At 40.0% G+C, this 16,478-nt stretch overlaps 1 protein-coding gene and 1 long non-coding RNA gene across 10 annotated transcripts in view; both read right to left on the bottom strand.

Annotated features, from left to right (window-relative positions):
* Positions 1-1,868: 1,868 nt before the first annotated feature.
* On the bottom strand, positions 1,869-6,246 carry LOC135983652 (uncharacterized). The gene is made up of 2 exons (XR_010601375.1): positions 6,107-6,246; positions 1,869-3,964 (listed from the first exon to the last, which is right to left on the bottom strand). It is a non-coding gene; the product is annotated as an uncharacterized LOC135983652 (long non-coding RNA).
* Positions 6,247-7,385: 1,139 nt separating this feature from the next.
* The window catches only part of TMEM131L (transmembrane 131 like), a 116,044-nt gene continuing 106,951 nt past the window's right edge, over positions 7,386-16,478 (bottom strand). For 6 of the 9 annotated variants that reach the window (XM_065596454.1, XM_065596453.1, XM_065596457.1 and 3 more), the window contains 6 exons: positions 15,331-15,409; positions 13,606-13,691; positions 11,995-12,115; positions 11,024-11,112; positions 9,341-9,483; positions 7,386-7,802 (listed from right to left, as the gene is read on the bottom strand). In XM_065596454.1, coding sequence (XP_065452526.1) covers positions 7,524-7,802; positions 9,341-9,483; positions 11,024-11,112; positions 11,995-12,115; positions 13,606-13,691; positions 15,331-15,409 — 797 coding nt within the window. In that variant the 3' untranslated portion in view covers positions 7,386-7,523. The remainder of the gene's footprint in view (positions 7,803-9,340; positions 9,484-11,023; positions 11,113-11,994; positions 12,116-13,605; positions 13,692-15,330; positions 15,410-16,478) is intronic. The other 3 variants (XM_065596456.1, XM_065596455.1, XM_065596459.1) reach the window with 1 other exon arrangement.

Here is a 16,478-nt window from a genome sequence, read left to right as displayed (position 1 = left end):
ACTTTGGTATCACCAGCCATGCAGCAGGGATTCAAGGCAAGCCAATCTTGTGGTAGTGACTTGTCTCATACTGGTCACAAGGCCCATCATCTGAAGGTGCTAATTGTTATGATAGCCAGGTTAGGGATAGAGTTGCCTTAGCAAGTACTGGAGTCTAGTAGCAGTGGAGATCTGGTGGAGAAACTCCAGGAGGCAGTAAGAAGCAGGGGCAGAGAGTGACAATGAACCCACAGAACTTGAGTGGTTGGGGGCTGTGCTGGCTAGCACATTAATAGCAGTGAGGGAGAGCCACAAAGGAGGCAATTCTGAAGTCATGGAGACAGGGAGAGCCCTGGCTAATTATTAGCAAAGGGTCTTCTGAAAGGGCTAGGCCTCAAGCTACAGAGCACCTTAATTGGCTGGGTATAGAGGCATGGGGACTGGAAATGAGTCATTTGCTTCTCCATTCAGTTGAAAACTCTTTAAAGGGCAGTATGCATGATTTAAGGAATGTTAGAAGATCCATGCTCTGTAAGGAGCAGTGATGCAGTATACCAGAGAGGGGCACTCTGAACCTGCTGAGGGGCTGCAATCTGAACTGGTCAGAGACCACTAGCCATTTCCTATAGAGAACGACTCATCCAGCCCTGCCATGAGGCAGCCTACAACCTCAAAAGTTGTTTAAACAGCAATTTGTTTAAAAAATGGATTGTGGCCCCAAACAGTGGTGACAGACACGGGAGTAACTAACCACATGGCAGGAGAGATAGGGCAGCGATGAGATCATTCTTCAACTCACACACACAATTGATTCCTCCCAAAGCCTCCATGTGCAGTAGTGAGCCAAGCTTAATGAAGAGTAATTAATGAAGTGCAAATAAAAAGTTGGTAGGAGGAATATTGCAACAGTCCCTCATTTCTGATTTGAGCAGTACTGAAAAGAAGAATTTAGCCTAACTGACTATATCATACCATCTACTTGAGAAGACTGTTTGGAAGGAGATGCCATTTTTCTTCATCAGACTTTACTTTTATTTCACTCCCGAAAGGTTCCCTTGCCAATTTCAACATCCGGTTGGACTGGTTCTATTCTTTGGCATTTCCTTCTCTACTCAGAAAAACACCTTTCCTTAACAAGCCAAGTGAATTATGTGAAATTCATTTATTTCAGTAAATAAGGGACAGACATCATAACAGATCCATGTATAATGTCAATTGTGAAGTGTTTCACCAATGCAGTCTGAACTGTTACATTCAGGGGAAAGTAATGAAGTATTTCAATTGTTTGGGGACGGTGGGAGGAAGAGAAGTCTAGCGAATGTCTGTCACCCTGCACAAAGTAGTTTCTGGAAGTCAGACGAGTACAACGAGAAAGCTTCCTGTACATCTGTGCTCACACAGAAGTGGGAAACCAACCACTTCCCTTCACAAACTGTAAACTCAATAAAAATAAAATAAAAAAAAAACAGAAATCCAAATTTTGCCACTACTGGTTTGAGAAGCGAGGTCTTGCACAGCTAGTTATTTGGCATGAACATTCCAGAAAGCGTGGGTACAACCACAAGATATTGGTGGGGCAATATCTTCTGGAGGTTTTGGAGTCTGAAATGGCAGTATACAAGAAAAGAAGGCTGCTGGAATCAGGGCTTGTTCTGCAATGGGGTTGCACCAGTTTAACTAAAGATGTGAAGTTAAACCAGTGCAAACCCCAATATGGACATTCTTATTTTGGTTTAAGAGTGGCTGTTTGCAATGTAGCTTAAGTCAATTAGGAATAGGTTCATGCTAGACCAAAATAAGCCATTTTTTTGTGCTGATTTTTATATATATATATATACATACACACACACACACACACACACACACACACAAATAAAAATTTATATATAAATAAAACTTTTCATTTTTTTCTTATAATAAAAGGAACAAATTCTAGAAGCCAAAGTATGGAACACATATAAAAATACCCTACACCAAAAACAAGAAAAGACAACACTATTTACATAATGTCTGGATTTCCATGTATTAACTGCAATATTTCCAGCACACCGATTTTTATAGCACATAGCAAAACAACAACAACAACAACAACAAAAGAACAGCAGAGAGTTCAATGCAGAGAGAGATGACAATAAGTAAGGAGCCAAGAGTGGTCACAATAAAATTCAAAAGGATGGTGGTTTTTTAAGAAGCAGAAAAAAATGAATTAAGACTGATGCCGAAGGGGAGTCAGTTCCACAGCCGAAGTCCCACTGCAGCAAAAGGGTAATTTCGGTCAACCAGGATGGTGGAGAACTTTTAAAGAGAACTACACTACAGTGATCAGGGAGTTGGAAGAGCAGTGCTAGTCAGTCTGTCACAACAGAAGAGTCTTTGCACCATTTACTAAACTGTGGAGCAGACACACAAAATCTCCAAAGTTGCATCATACTGCTGCTTTATAGCAATGTGACAATGAATCCTCCCTCTCCCTCCTGACTTCTCAATAAAGGGGGAAAGTAGAGAGACTCACAACAGTGCTGTTCAGTGATCACTCAGTGCTTGCAAGAACTCTGCTTTATTCTATGTCCTTTTCTAACTGGCTGGGTGCAACAAGAGCTTCCACCAAACCCCTCCAGACTCTGTTTGGGTAACTCAGCACTTATAGGCCAGTTCCCACTACCACTTCGTCCCTGCCAAATGAAACTGAGTAACAGAAACATTAAAAAACCCAGTATTAATACAACACACAATTATTAATGTTGAATCAGTCTTCGATGTGCCTGCACTGTTGCTTGGACCTGTGGGGCTCCCCTAGAACAGCAGCACTCCTGCTTTCTGGAGGCAGTAAATCCACTTGTTCTTAACGTATTCTTGGTGCCTGTCTGAGACCCTCCTGGGCAAAATGGCAGACTTATCTCCCTCTCTTCTGGGATTATTCCTCTAGAGTTCATGTCCATCTGGGGTGACAGATGGCAACCTTTTATGACACCACTTCCGTTTTAAACCACTGTTTCCCATCAGAGAGATACACTGTGTCATGTTCATGAAGTGGTGGCAGCTCCCAGGACCCCAAATCACACTGAGGTTTTGTTTTCCTTTATCTGTCCCTTTACTGTCTGCAAGTCCTCAGTGGCTCTGATACCAGTTTCCAACAGTGCAGACATTCTTGTTTTCTGTTTTCTTTTGAACAAAGGATCAGCGACGACAGGGGCAGAGACCAGCATTGCATGCTTTTCTTCCTTAGTTCTCTTTTCTTGTTTTGGATTCTCTGTCATGTCCACATCCACCTCCAATAAGCTTCACTCTGAATTGGAGGATTTCCTTTTCTTGGCAAATTCTTATTGCTTTGTCAAGGATTAATTTGGCTCTCCCCATCATCTATTGCTGAAGTTTTTGTTTCAAATCTCAACCATACTCAGGTCTCTTATCAGGAACTCAGACCCCCAAAATTTCAAGATTGGCTCTTAGATCAGTCACAAACTCTTCTTTGGTTTCATCTTCTTTTTGTACTCTGTTTATAAACATCTCTCTCAGAGGTTTCATTTTTATGTGGAGTGCAGTATTCCTCAAATGTCTGTACTAGTTTCATGGTTGGCCTCCTCAGCCTGAGTTAACTGAAATTTATTATACACTTTGAGTGCATCGGAACCAGCTATTGCAAGACCATATGCACTGAGCGATCACCCCAAAACAGTACCAGAAGCAGAGTTGAAGTTCTCTGGAAATGTAAAAGACAATTCAAGAAGGTTTAAACAGCACTTCACTCTGTATGTGCAGAGGTAAGTGCCAGCTGTCTTCCTTTTTGTTGGGCTAAAAGTTATAAGGCGGATGATATTACCACTACCCTTCTCCTCTTCTTGCCAGTTAGGGCCAAGTTCTCAGCATGAGCTGAGTGTTGGCCAGTGGCACTGACAGGGCAGCAGCTTTCACAGTCATCACTCTTGAGGATGGAAACAAAAAGTCCAAACATTGGAGACAAGCTTCTGGCGCTTGAGAGGTAGGGCTGTAGGACAAGAAAAAAGCATCAGGGCAAAGTGCAAGATAATGCTTGGGGGGGAAACAGAATCTGAAAACACATACACTACATCAGAGGAAGAAGACTGAGAGAAGCCCAGTGTTCATATAGCTGGGAAATTATACGGAAGCTTACAAATGACATGGTTTCACACACACACACACACACAAAAAAACAATGCCGTTTGGGTTGCAAATGCAAAGGCATTTCACTAATCAGGGCAGTATTAGTCTTTTCCTATATGGCTCTGATGTGACACAACTGGAGTACTATATTCAATTCTGATCAGGCTTACCAGCCTAAATAGAGACAAATGGAAAAAAACTTAAAGAAGAGTAACAAAAAATATCAGGGGGATGAAGGACTGATTTAAGATGCAAGACAGAAAGAGCTAAAGATGTATAAGCTTGGCTAAAAGATGACTAATGGAGGGACATGGCAATGTGCTATAGCACTATTGGAAGGCTGAAATCACTAAGGACGGAGAGGAATTATTTAGAGTGCTGTAACGATGAGTAATGTGGTGCAAGCAAAAAAGAAATTTTAGGATGAGTATCAGGAAAAACCTCATGACAGTGAGATGTAGCATGTGGAACAGTCTGCCAATGGATGTCATAGAAACTTTAGGACTTTTAAAACCATCTAAAAGATATTGCACAGGAACTCCTGTTCTGTCAGGAAAATAGACTGAATTATCTAATAGGTTTTTCTAGTCTCAAACTTCTATGATTTCAGAATACATTCAAATGAAATATAGAATTAATGTGCCCCTCTGCCCCCTGCAAATTTCTATCACTTCTTCCATCCAGTGCCCTACTGAATCCACTATGAATGTGTGGTATTCAAATAATCTCTTGCTTTTACTGATGAGATTTCTCTACAATAAACTCTCTTCTCCTATTGCAAACACAAAAAATACATTTTCAAAGTGCAGGAGGTGATGATTATATTTAAAGACAACACTACAATACTTTGCACTGTGGGACTGAAATACCCACAACACGCATCTCTCGTCCAAGTGCAATAACCACATATGCATGTTCACGATAACTGGTGAACTGTGCAGACTATTCTTCGCAATTTAGTTGGTATGTGGGCACTTGTTGTTTCTATGCAGTGCTAAATACAATTTGGTATTAGCTTCATAGTGGTATGTGAAGAGCCTATTCCTACGGTCATGATTTCCTGATATGAGGCAAGAAATTACGGATAATATTGCTCAAGAGAAATGAGATTTCCTTATAATTAATTTGGACTTCTGATTCTTTCTTCTAACTGAAGTATAAAATCACTTGGGTATGAAGAACCAGTGGTAGATCATCTACTCCATCTCCCATTGCAATAGGAGTGATTTAACTGGCCATGACTATGATTAGTTGAGCCTTGAATGTCTTCTGGGGGGGGGTGAAGATTCCTCAGTCTTTTTAGCAGCTTGTGCCATGTTACATTTGTAGTTATTTGTAATATTTGGCCTAATATTACCAACTCAGCTCTAGTTTGACTAACGAGTGTTCCATTTTTTAATAACATTCTTTTACGTATTTGTAGTTTTATATGACCTTTCAATTGTTGTCTTTAGCCAAAATATGGCCAGTTCTCAGTATCCTTTTCTTGGAGTCTTGTTTTCAAACACTGAAATTTTTGCTGCTGCCTCCTGAACCTTCTCTAATGGATTTCTTTTTTAAAATGTGCAGCATGGTGCAGAATACATAACTCCAACTAGAACCTAAATAGGGCTGAGCGGAGAGACCAAACCATCAGTGAGGTTTCTAGCTGCAGTTCAATGTGAGTGCAAGAAGGCCATTTGCCTATAGCAGGGAGCAAAACCCTGTACTAACTGAGCAAAAATTGCATTATAATACATGGTATAGGGATATCCAAGGAATGAAAATCAGGCCTCCCCAATCCCATGAACATCATTAAGTTAACAGAACTGGTTGGGTATAGCAAGAGAGTGTGACTAGGCTTTTGCTAGATTTCTCTGCTGACTGCATTTCTTGTGGTTCCGCAAGGAACGAACATGGTATAAAACAAACAGCATTATCTGGGAAATCAGGGACTTCACTGCATTAGAACCTATAAAACCAAATGATCACTGGTATTCTTCACACATCTTGTGTACATACTCACAATATATATCTTTCAAAATCTCCTGTCAACATGCTGTCACAGGCTACAAAGACACAGAAAGGAATGTTAATGGTGACATCTACTTCTATAGGCTTAGCATTCAATTCTGGTATACCAGCAAAACTGAATTCAGAGAGTCCTATGAGCTATTACTTCTATGCCCACAGTCAGTGGGACAGTCCAGCAAAACACACCAGAAAAAATAGCACAGCATGTGAGGGCTGGTTACCAGTATAATAAAACCATTAAACACAAAACATGGAATTTTCAAAAGTGCTCATTATTAGCCTAGCTTTTGTCCCATTGAAATCAATGTGAGTTTTACCACTGACTTCAGAGAAAAACATTTTAAAACAAAAAAGGTGTGCTGTAGTTATCTCCTTAGATTTAACAGAGCTTAATCAACTCCTGCCCACTTTGTGACATATCAAGGGGACAGGGAAAACTGTGTGTTGTCCATGCCTGAGGAGATGACTCTTTAGGGATGGGCTGCTGACACAGCTTGCATGAAGGATACAATCAACAAGGGGCTGGTTCCTTTCTTGGCAATCTTTTCAACTATGAAGATTCAGCCTTCATGAAACAAACCGAAGTGTTGCTGTTCTGTTAACCCTGCTTTGCAGAAAAGCATAAAATCATCCCTCAATGAAAAGTGTGCCCCAATTTAAATGTTAGTGTTTTTAAACAAAGGAAATTAAATGCACCAAAGAATGCTCATGTAACATGAAAGTAAAAATTGCACCAAAAATGCTATAGCAACATGAAGGTTAAAACACAAAATATCAGGAGGTACAAAAAAGAAAAGCTTCTCAGAGAAACACTGACTCACACATGTTGCACAAATACAATACTATCAAATTACTAGTTAGGATTTTAAGGCCTGATATACAGCCAGACCACAGCCCAACCTCTAATTTTTGTGGGTGCAATTTTTGCATCCACAAATACCTTCTGCCTGTAGAAGCAGAACTTGGACATCTAAATATCTGCAACAGTAAGTGCAAATAGTTAGATGGCCAAATGTTACCATTTGCTGTGACTGCAATTATTTATAAGTGCAATTTTGTGTCTGCAAATTTAGAGGCCATTGCTGAAAATCAGGCCCTACATGTAACCTTTATATGAAATATATGCAATGCGGGTGAATATATTACTATGAGAATCTGAATTTTTTCCATCTTTTGAAAATTGTATTTTAAAATTTTAACCTTCACATGATGTTAACATAATGTTTTGTATATACTATTTATTAATTCTTAAAAAGTACTTAATACACAGATTTCTGTAAAAAAAAATTTATTGTCCATATAAAAGTGCCAAAATATCCACCAACACTGTAATCTAGTTCAATAACCAGCTTAATCTAGTAATCAAAATTGCAAGCATCTTTATTCACATTTTTAAAATCAAATTCCTGTCACATGTTTCCACAATAACCCGAGTCCCTAGAAAGTGGGAAATTTGCATTCCGGTTGGTTGTTGTAGTCCATATGTCCAAGTTCATATAGGCACGGAATGGGTTAAACCTTGGATAATACTCCTGCTTACACATAACTGCCTGGTTCTCAACATGAGCTGAGTGTTGACCGGTGGCACTGACTGGGCAGCAGCTTTCATAGACATCACTCTGAGGTGCCCAGATGGAACCAAAAAGTCCAGACATTGGGGACAAGCTTCTGGCGCTTGAGAGGTAGGGCTGTAGGACAAGAAAAAAGCATCAGGCAATATGCTGGGGGAAACAGAATCTGAAAACACATACACTACATGGGAGGAAGAAGCAGCCTGGGGAGCAGAATTGCTGAGAGAAACCTAGGGATCATATAGCCAGGAAATTATAGACAGGAGTTTACAAATGACATGGTTGCAAAAAAAAAAGGCCAATACAGTTTTGGGTTGCATATGCAAAGGCATTTCACAAAGCAGGGCAGTATTAGCCTTCTTCTATATGGCTCTGATGTGACCACAACTGGAGTACTATATCCAGGTCTGATCAGGCTTACCAGCAAAAATATAGACAAATGGAGAAAATTTAAAGAAGAGTAACAAAGAGTATCACGGGGATGAAGGACTGATTTAAGAGACAAGACAGAAAGAACTAAAGATGTATAAGCTTGGCTAAGAGATGACTAATGGAGGAACATGGTAACATGCTATAGCACTACTGGAAGAACGGAACACACTGCTGTGAGAGTAATGGGGTGCAAGTAAAGAGAAATTTTAGAATGAATATCAGGAAAAACCTCTTGAAAGTGAGATGTATTAGCCTGTGGAACAATCTGCCAATGGAGGTCACAGAAGCCTTAGGACTTTTAAAACCAGCTAAAACACTAAGAAATGTATTTTAGGGAAAATCCTGTTCTGTCAGGAAAATAGACTGAATTACCTAATAGGTTTTTCTAGTCTCAAACATCTATGATTCCAGAATACATTCAAATAAAATATAGAATTAATGTCCCTCTCTGCCCCCTGTAAATTTCTATCACTTCTTCCATCCAGTGCCCTATTGAATCCCCTATGAATGTGTGCTGTTGAAATCATCTCTTGCTTTTACTGATGAGATTTGTCTGTTAAACTCTCTTTTCCTATTGTAAACACAAAAAATACATTTTCAAAGTGGAAGATTTTCATCCTAGTGCAGGAGAAGGTGATTATATCTAAAGACAACACTACAACACTGAAATAAACTTGTCCCATCCCTTCCTGTTCATCTGCTACACTTTTCTCTTTGGAGACAAGCAACAAAGTGCCAAAGTGAGTGCTCAGGGACTCATGCACAAATCCAGCTGAAGTCAGTTTGAGTTGCATGTATACATTGCAGAGCAAACCTTGTGGATGTTACCAAGAGCACCAGGGCTGTGCATGCTACTCTACAATTTCTGATTTCCCTTTTGTGTTTATAACTTTAGAATTGTTTTCATTATCAGCACTTCTTGCTTCTATCCTCCACTGAAACCGTTTTTGTTTTTTTTTTTGAGGGAGGGAAAGGGGTAAACAGATTATCCAAATCCAACATGCACGTTTCCATTCTTAAGGGTCTCAATACAATGTTCAAGTAAAATGACCCAACAGAAACTTATCAAAATATTGGTGAGATACTATGAATAGTGCTAACAAAATCAACATCAAACACCACAGCCTACTGGAAAGAAAGGAGGAGAGACTGAAATGTAAAGGTATCTGGCAGGCACTTCAGAGCAGCACATTAGGCCAACACATAGTGACCGGAATACTCACTGAAGAGTTGACGTAACTGGCTGGTTCCCAGGTAGGCGCCATGTTGGGTGGAGCGCTCCAGGTAGACTGACAATTGTGATCAATGAAGGCAGTATTTTGAACTTCTGCAGTACATGGGAAGCCATTGGGGTAATTCATGTTTTCTGCAGTTGAGGAGAGATGGAGAACAAAATTAAGCTTTTTGCATTATAAATTATATTAAACTTTCTGCAGGGGGGGCTGAACTGTGCCAGCATGAGAGACATTAGAACTGCTGGCCAGTTTTCACCACTCCAAGCTGACTTCCTGGCAATACAGCAATCACCTCTTTGTAACATTTACATATTTCCATGTATCTTTCAGACCTACAATATAAATAGGATTATCATTTCTTATTAGCTACTACTGGGGCCTTTAGCCAATTGCTAGCAAGGGAAATGGGTAAAGGCTACATAAAACCTTTTATCTCTAGATTGCTGAAGCTTGAAACCCTCCATTAGCCACGGAACAGGTAGAGCGTGGACAACATTAAGGCAAAGCTTCCCCATCCTTCCCTGCCCACGTGCCTCAGCCCTAAACTCCCAAGAGACTACGGCGATTCAAAATCCTGTGCTCTTGTAGCTTCATCTTTAAATATAGCCTAGCTAGTAGTGCAGTATTCCAGGTAACTGTGAACATGCTTAATGTGCAAAATAAGTCACATCCTGGGGGAAAAATAGGCCACAAGAGACGTTATGTTGTACACGCTAGTATACTGAGCTCTGTCACAGGTGCACAATCTGTTGGGATTTCTACTTTGAGAAACCTGGTCTTTGCATAGCACTTTTAAGTTGCCTTGTTATTTCTTATATGCACACACAACACAATACTGTATAGCACTTGGTGTCAAAAATTTAAATTTGAGTAAATGACAACTTCTCAAAAACGAACAAATACTTTTCAGGCTTTCTATTCGTAGATTTGTTTCAGCTCATTCTCCACCAATGAGTACCGACATAGTTGAGGTTTGATATTTGTGAGTGCGGTGCACAGAAGGAATGTTAAAAAGAGCAGTCTGGGCCTGATAACTCTTCTGGAGTTACTGTAGTCACACTAGTAGAAAACTGATGTAAGTACAATCAAAATCAGGCCTTTAGGAAGCTCTGCAAACCAGGTTTTGGGTGAGTGGGTCAAAACTCATTCAGGTTGTTCCAAGTCAGGAATTTAACTAAGGGTGTCTGAAAAACCTCATTCTAGAGAGGAGTGAGGACCATGTGGTTAGGGCACTAGAACAGGAATCAGGAGACCTAGGTTGTGTTCCTAGATCTTCCACAGATTAAATTATTTAACTCCTCTGTGCCTTAGTTCCCTAACTGGAAAACAGACATAACTGCACTTTCCTTCTCCCATCCTTTGTCTGTCTTGTCCACTTAGACCATAAGTTCTTTGGGGTAGGGACCAACTCTTGTGCGTGTTCAGCACCTCGCACAATGGGAACCTCATATTACCTGGGGTCTCTAGGCACTACTGTAATACACATACGTGATAAAAACTAATTTCTCCTAATCTATTTTACCCTAATTAAAAAAATTAGCAAGCTCAGCTCTCTAACAGTCTAGTGCTACTGGTTTTAAAAGAACAAATGATATTCATTACCTTGCTTTTCAAAGGAGGAGAGAAAAGAACATGCTTAGTGATATTTTGGAAGTTTAGCAGCACTCTTACCTTCTGGAAAAGCACTGTATTCATTCATCTCTAATGGGCAATACATGTTGGGAAACTGGCTATCACAAGTTGCATTCCAATCAATGAAGCTATTACAAACGACAAAATCAAACAACAAAAATCGTATAAAATCAAACAACAAAAATCAAAATACTGTACAGGGTTTATGAAAATAGTTTAAAAACACTAAGATACTGTTAAACTATTAGATGACAATTGCCTGAAATAAGTGATTGCACTTCACACATACTAATTACGTAATAGTACAGAACAGTCATTATCAGCAATGGTGGTGTGTTAAAATCAGGCTCATTCTTATACTGAGTGGGGTTTGGAACAATTTTTATTGGGGGGGGAGGGACTGAAAGCCATTGAACCAAACTGTAAACCCTGTATATGATGGGAACCACTTCAAGCCATGGGGTGCAGCACCCCCTGCCCTTCTAGTTCCAGCACTTCTGATACTGAGCATTTTTTTAATCTTTTCCCCATGAGGCGGAAGAAGAGACTAGTGGCTAAAGTACAGAACTAATAGGAAGGTTATCTGAGTTCTGTTTCTGGATCTGCCACAAACTTCCTGTATTACTTAAGCAAGTACAAACCTTCTGGGATTCAGTTTCCCCATCTGTAAAAAAAAAGGAATTATAATATGTTCCTACCACATAAGCGTTTTAGGAGGGAACTATGGCCACTGGGAGTTGCAAGCGGCTGTACCTGCGGACGCTCAGGTAAACAAAGCATCTCACGGCCTGCCAGGGGCTTACCCTGAACAAGCCGCAAACCAAGTTTGGGAACCCCTGCTCTACAGTAAGATTCTTGCTTACTATAGCTTAACATGCAACCATACCATGGAAACTGTTTAAACGGCATATGCTTAAGAATCATTGCATGATAAGCTCAGATACATTCATGCTGTTAAGGCCATAGGCTGAAAAACACGATATCAAAAAGTGAAGCAAAAAATAACTTGCCTATTGTGAACCGAAGGGGTTTCCTGGATCATGCATGGTACGTTATTCTCAAGGTTATAGTTTAAGCTATTTGTCAAACAGACTGGTTGAGCAGGCCACAAGTCTCCTGTAGGATAAAGACCTAGAAAGGCAAAGAGATCTTGATTGAAGTGTATGAAATGCAACAGGGTAGAAATGAGGGATCCACCAAATCTTAGTACTATGGTGACATCTGATTCTCAGATCCACAGTAAAAAGGTTCTATGTATGAGAGATAATCCAACCAGAGAGATCGCTTTATAGTTTTCCCAAAGGACAGTACCTATCCCTCCCTCCTATATTACTACTTGAAACCAAAAAGAAGGGCTGTTAATATAAAAAGAAACCTCACTAAAAGATTCCAAGACAGACTAACTGTCAGGGCCAGATCCTACAGCTGATATAAACTGACTCAATGGAGGTAGGCCAATTTATACCAGGTGAGGATCTGTCCCTAAGAGTGTATGTCACTGGGCGAAAATTCCTAGGGAAGAACTTATTGACAAATGTTTACGTTTGATGGAACTTGCTGTGCAGATGAAAACAAAATCAAACACTTTTCAATTGGGTAAAAAAAAAAAAAGATAATAATAATAATATTGAAGCGGATTCTGAAATTCAACATAGCAAAAGCAAAGATTCCTACAGAAAGTACATGTGATGTTGGAATGACATCAGTGATGAGACCTGGTACTTGTATCTTTCATCATGGGAGAATGGACTAAACAAAAATGACTGTTTTCACAGCCAAATTTGAATACTGATTACATGTTTGTGTATTAAAACTTTTCCTCAGGAAGAGGCTCTAGTTTTGAACAGAAGAGCTCGTGCTGCTAGAGCCATTAAAAACAGGAATAAACTATAAGCGCACATACTTTTTAAAGGGAAAAAGACATGAAAAAAACAAGAGAGAGAGCAAGCTTCAGATTCCCTCTTGGATCCACAATTCTATTCTACAATCTCTAATTTATCCCGTAATCTTTTACTCCACAATTTATTAATCCCACCAAACAAATGAACATTATTTCCATTTGAAATGCAGATAAACGAAAACAACCACATATTTAAGATCCCAAAACATCACATAATTCATTGTCCATTTTGGAGGGAGTAAGGTCAAAAAGGGCTGAGGAAATTAGGAGAGAAATATCTGATGGCATTAACTGTGTCTCAACTCCACTTAAGACGTAGGTTCTTTTGACCTCTCAATCATGCTGGTACTGTTTAAATGTTACTCTGCAGTCAGGGTGCTTAGCCTGTGCAAAGCAAGGCAACTGTCAGGAAAGAATACTGGAAGAGTGAAATGACACCTGAATCCTGCCTTTTTTCACTGAGAATACCATAAACAAAGTCTAGGTTATAACAAAGACTAGTGATAGCAAAGAAAGTCTTCTCTGAGTCCTTTTAGTTGTCAGGAAGTTTAAAAAAAAATAAATAGGCAAGTCCTCAGCAATGTAGCTCAAACTCAGCAGTCTGACAGTAAAGCCCTTGTGGGTTTATACATAAATGTAGTTAAGAAACATTATGTGTGGTACTTATATGTACTACTGTACAAACATTAGCACCAAATCTGTTGTTGAAAAAGCAACTAACCTTTATTTTTGTCAGGATCTGCAGTTATGTCAGTGAAGTTGGTACATACGGTTTCTGGATACTGGGGGACAGTATTTATGTCTCTGCTGAATGAAGACAAAGGACTTCTTAAAATTTTGGATTATCAACATTAAAAATTCCCTAGTGATTCTTCCAGGGCCACCCAGAGGATTCAGGGGGGCCTGGGGCAAAGCAATTTTGGGGGCCCCATCCATAAAAAAAGTTGCAATACTATAGAATACTATATTCTCATGGTGGCCCCTGCGGGGCCCAGGGCAAATTGCCCCACTTGCCCCACTCTCTGGGCGGCCCTGGACTCCTCTCCTAGAAAAGAAAATTCAAGGAGTTTTATACTTTTTTTCATGTTGAAAATTTTCTGATGCATGTCTCTAGAATGGAAGCTACTACACAGTGCGATGGAACACTAAATAATAGATGATACTGTAGGGAGCATGGAAATGGTGTCCCTTTGCTCCAGAAATTAAGCTTTTCCTTTGCCTATTCTCCTTACTCTGAGCTATCGCATACCTCACAATCTCATCATTTTAGTGCTTATTACATGTGGAAAACAAATAAAATACTCATTATCTTAACTCTTTATTATCCATATTTCAGATGATATAAAACTCATGAGCCAAATTTCATTTATCAAACATTCTGATCATCTGAAGACTTCAGATGTCCCCCAACCAATTCAGATAATCAGTTTACTTTAAGATAATATATATAACATAATCCATATATTAATGTATGTGTATTCACATATTCCACATACATCTAATTTAACTGGAACACAGACTGTACTGAGACTAAATGAGAGCATGGTTCATAGGTTCAGACTGAGATTAAGTTTGTTTGGGATGAGCTTTATCTATTAGTGATTGCTAAACATAAGAGGTCCACCCATATCTTTAAAACCAATAGGTCAGCTTTCCATATACTGTACTACAGAAATTTAGTTCTCAGTCACCTGCAGAAGTTAAGAGGAAGAAAAAACTCTGCTCACTGAGAGCCCAACTCTTCTTTGTGGGTGTGACCTCTCTCCCAGTCTGTGACATTTTGGGCTGTACCTCTCTTCCTGCAAATATCAGAGATGGTTCCCAATTTGTTGTTGGGAATTACAGGCTTTTGACTACTGTTGACAGGTATTTCCAAAGCTGCACTGAAATACTCCATTATCAGTAACCCAAGGGAAAATATGTAATTGACTCTAGTAGCTGAATCCCACTTGTCTCAAACTGGGAGTGAGATGAAGATCCAGGTAACTAAAACTTTAGATGCTGCACATATTATAGTAAGGGGGAGGATATGTCAGAGAAAGAAAAGGAACAATTTTCGAGTTGTCTCAGGACAGCATGATTCTCATAAAAAGAACCACATCAACTTAAAAGTGACATATTTGTCTGACCTTTCCTTACCTAAAAATTAGCACAGAAAACTACTAGAATGGGAAGATAATAAAAATATGTATCCTATATTTCCCTTGCACAATAAGCAAGGTTCCCCTATCATTTGTGTAGTTTTTTTCAGAGAGCTACAGGGAAGAGAGAAACATTTTCAACATTAGGAAAACATGACTGTACTACCTCAAAAATTAGCAGTGACAATCACAAGCAGGTGGTAAAACCTGAAATTGTTTTTAATTCATTTTTAAAAAACTAACAATATTTCAAGTTGATGGAGTTTCTTTAATATTTTACCGGGGTAGACTTAACAAAAATTTACCTGGTATTGCAGATGTTATGAGACAGATTTAAAGTGATGGGAGTTTCAGTTGGAAAATCATTTTGTGAAATATTCTCCCCTAAATAAAACAATGATTGTGAATCAAAAAAGAATTTGAAAACAGAAACATATACACAATACACTTACCAATGGCGTGTATGAACTTATTTCTCAGTGTGGAATGTCAGTACCAGCACTTACCATTTCAGAATGTATTTATCAAATATGCTTATTTATAAACCCCTCTGAAATCTATACAGTTGTCATGTATTATATGGATTCTCAACCTGGAGACCATGATCCCTTCTTTATGGCTAGCTAAGAGGAGGGCCCAGACATTTTTTTTCTGTTGCAATATGGGCCCAGGATTTGGAAAAAGATTGAGAGCCACTATTCTACCAGAAGAAGGGGCGGCTCTAGCTTTTTTGCCACCCCAAGCATGGCAGGCAGGCTGCCTTCGGCGGCATGCCTGCGGGAGGTCCCCGGTCCCGCGGATTTGGTGGCATGCCTGCAGAAGGTCCGCCGGTCCCGTGGCTTTGGCGTACCCGCCGCCGAATCCACGGGACTGGTGGACCTCCTGCAGGCATGCCGCCAAAGGCTGCCTGACTGCCACCCTCACAGGGACTGGCAGGGCGCTCCCCACAGCTTGCTGCCCCAGGCACATGCTTGGAATGCTGGTGCCTGGAGCCGCCGCTGACCAGAAGAGTAAGTCCTTCTGTGGTGTAGGACTTTATGAAAAGAAAATACATTTATGCATTGGTTTTTGTGCAGTGTTCACCTCAAAAATTGTTACTACTAACATTTATAATGTTAATTATTCATTCCTACTTACTATCAAAATGATTGAGTTTGAAAAGAGTTATACTACATTATGAATATATAGGGTTGCCAACTTTCTAATCACACAAAACTGAACACCTTTACCCTGTCCCGTCCCTTCTCCAAGCCCCTGCCCCTTCTCCAAGGCCCTGCCCCGATCACTCCATCCGCCCTCCCTCCATTGCTCCCTTTCTCCCACCCTCACTCGCTCATTTTCACTGGGCTGGTTCGGGGGTTGGAGTGTAGGAGGGTTTGTGGACTCCAGGATGAGGCCAGAAATGAGGGGTTCAGGATATGGGAGGGGCTTCCAGGCTTGGGCAGAGGGTTGG

This window comes from Chrysemys picta, chromosome 5 (assembly GCF_011386835.1).
Source record: "Chrysemys picta bellii isolate R12L10 chromosome 5, ASM1138683v2, whole genome shotgun sequence".
NCBI lineage: Eukaryota > Metazoa > Chordata > Testudines > Emydidae > Chrysemys > Chrysemys picta.
This window is presented reverse-complemented; position numbering and strand designations above follow the sequence as displayed.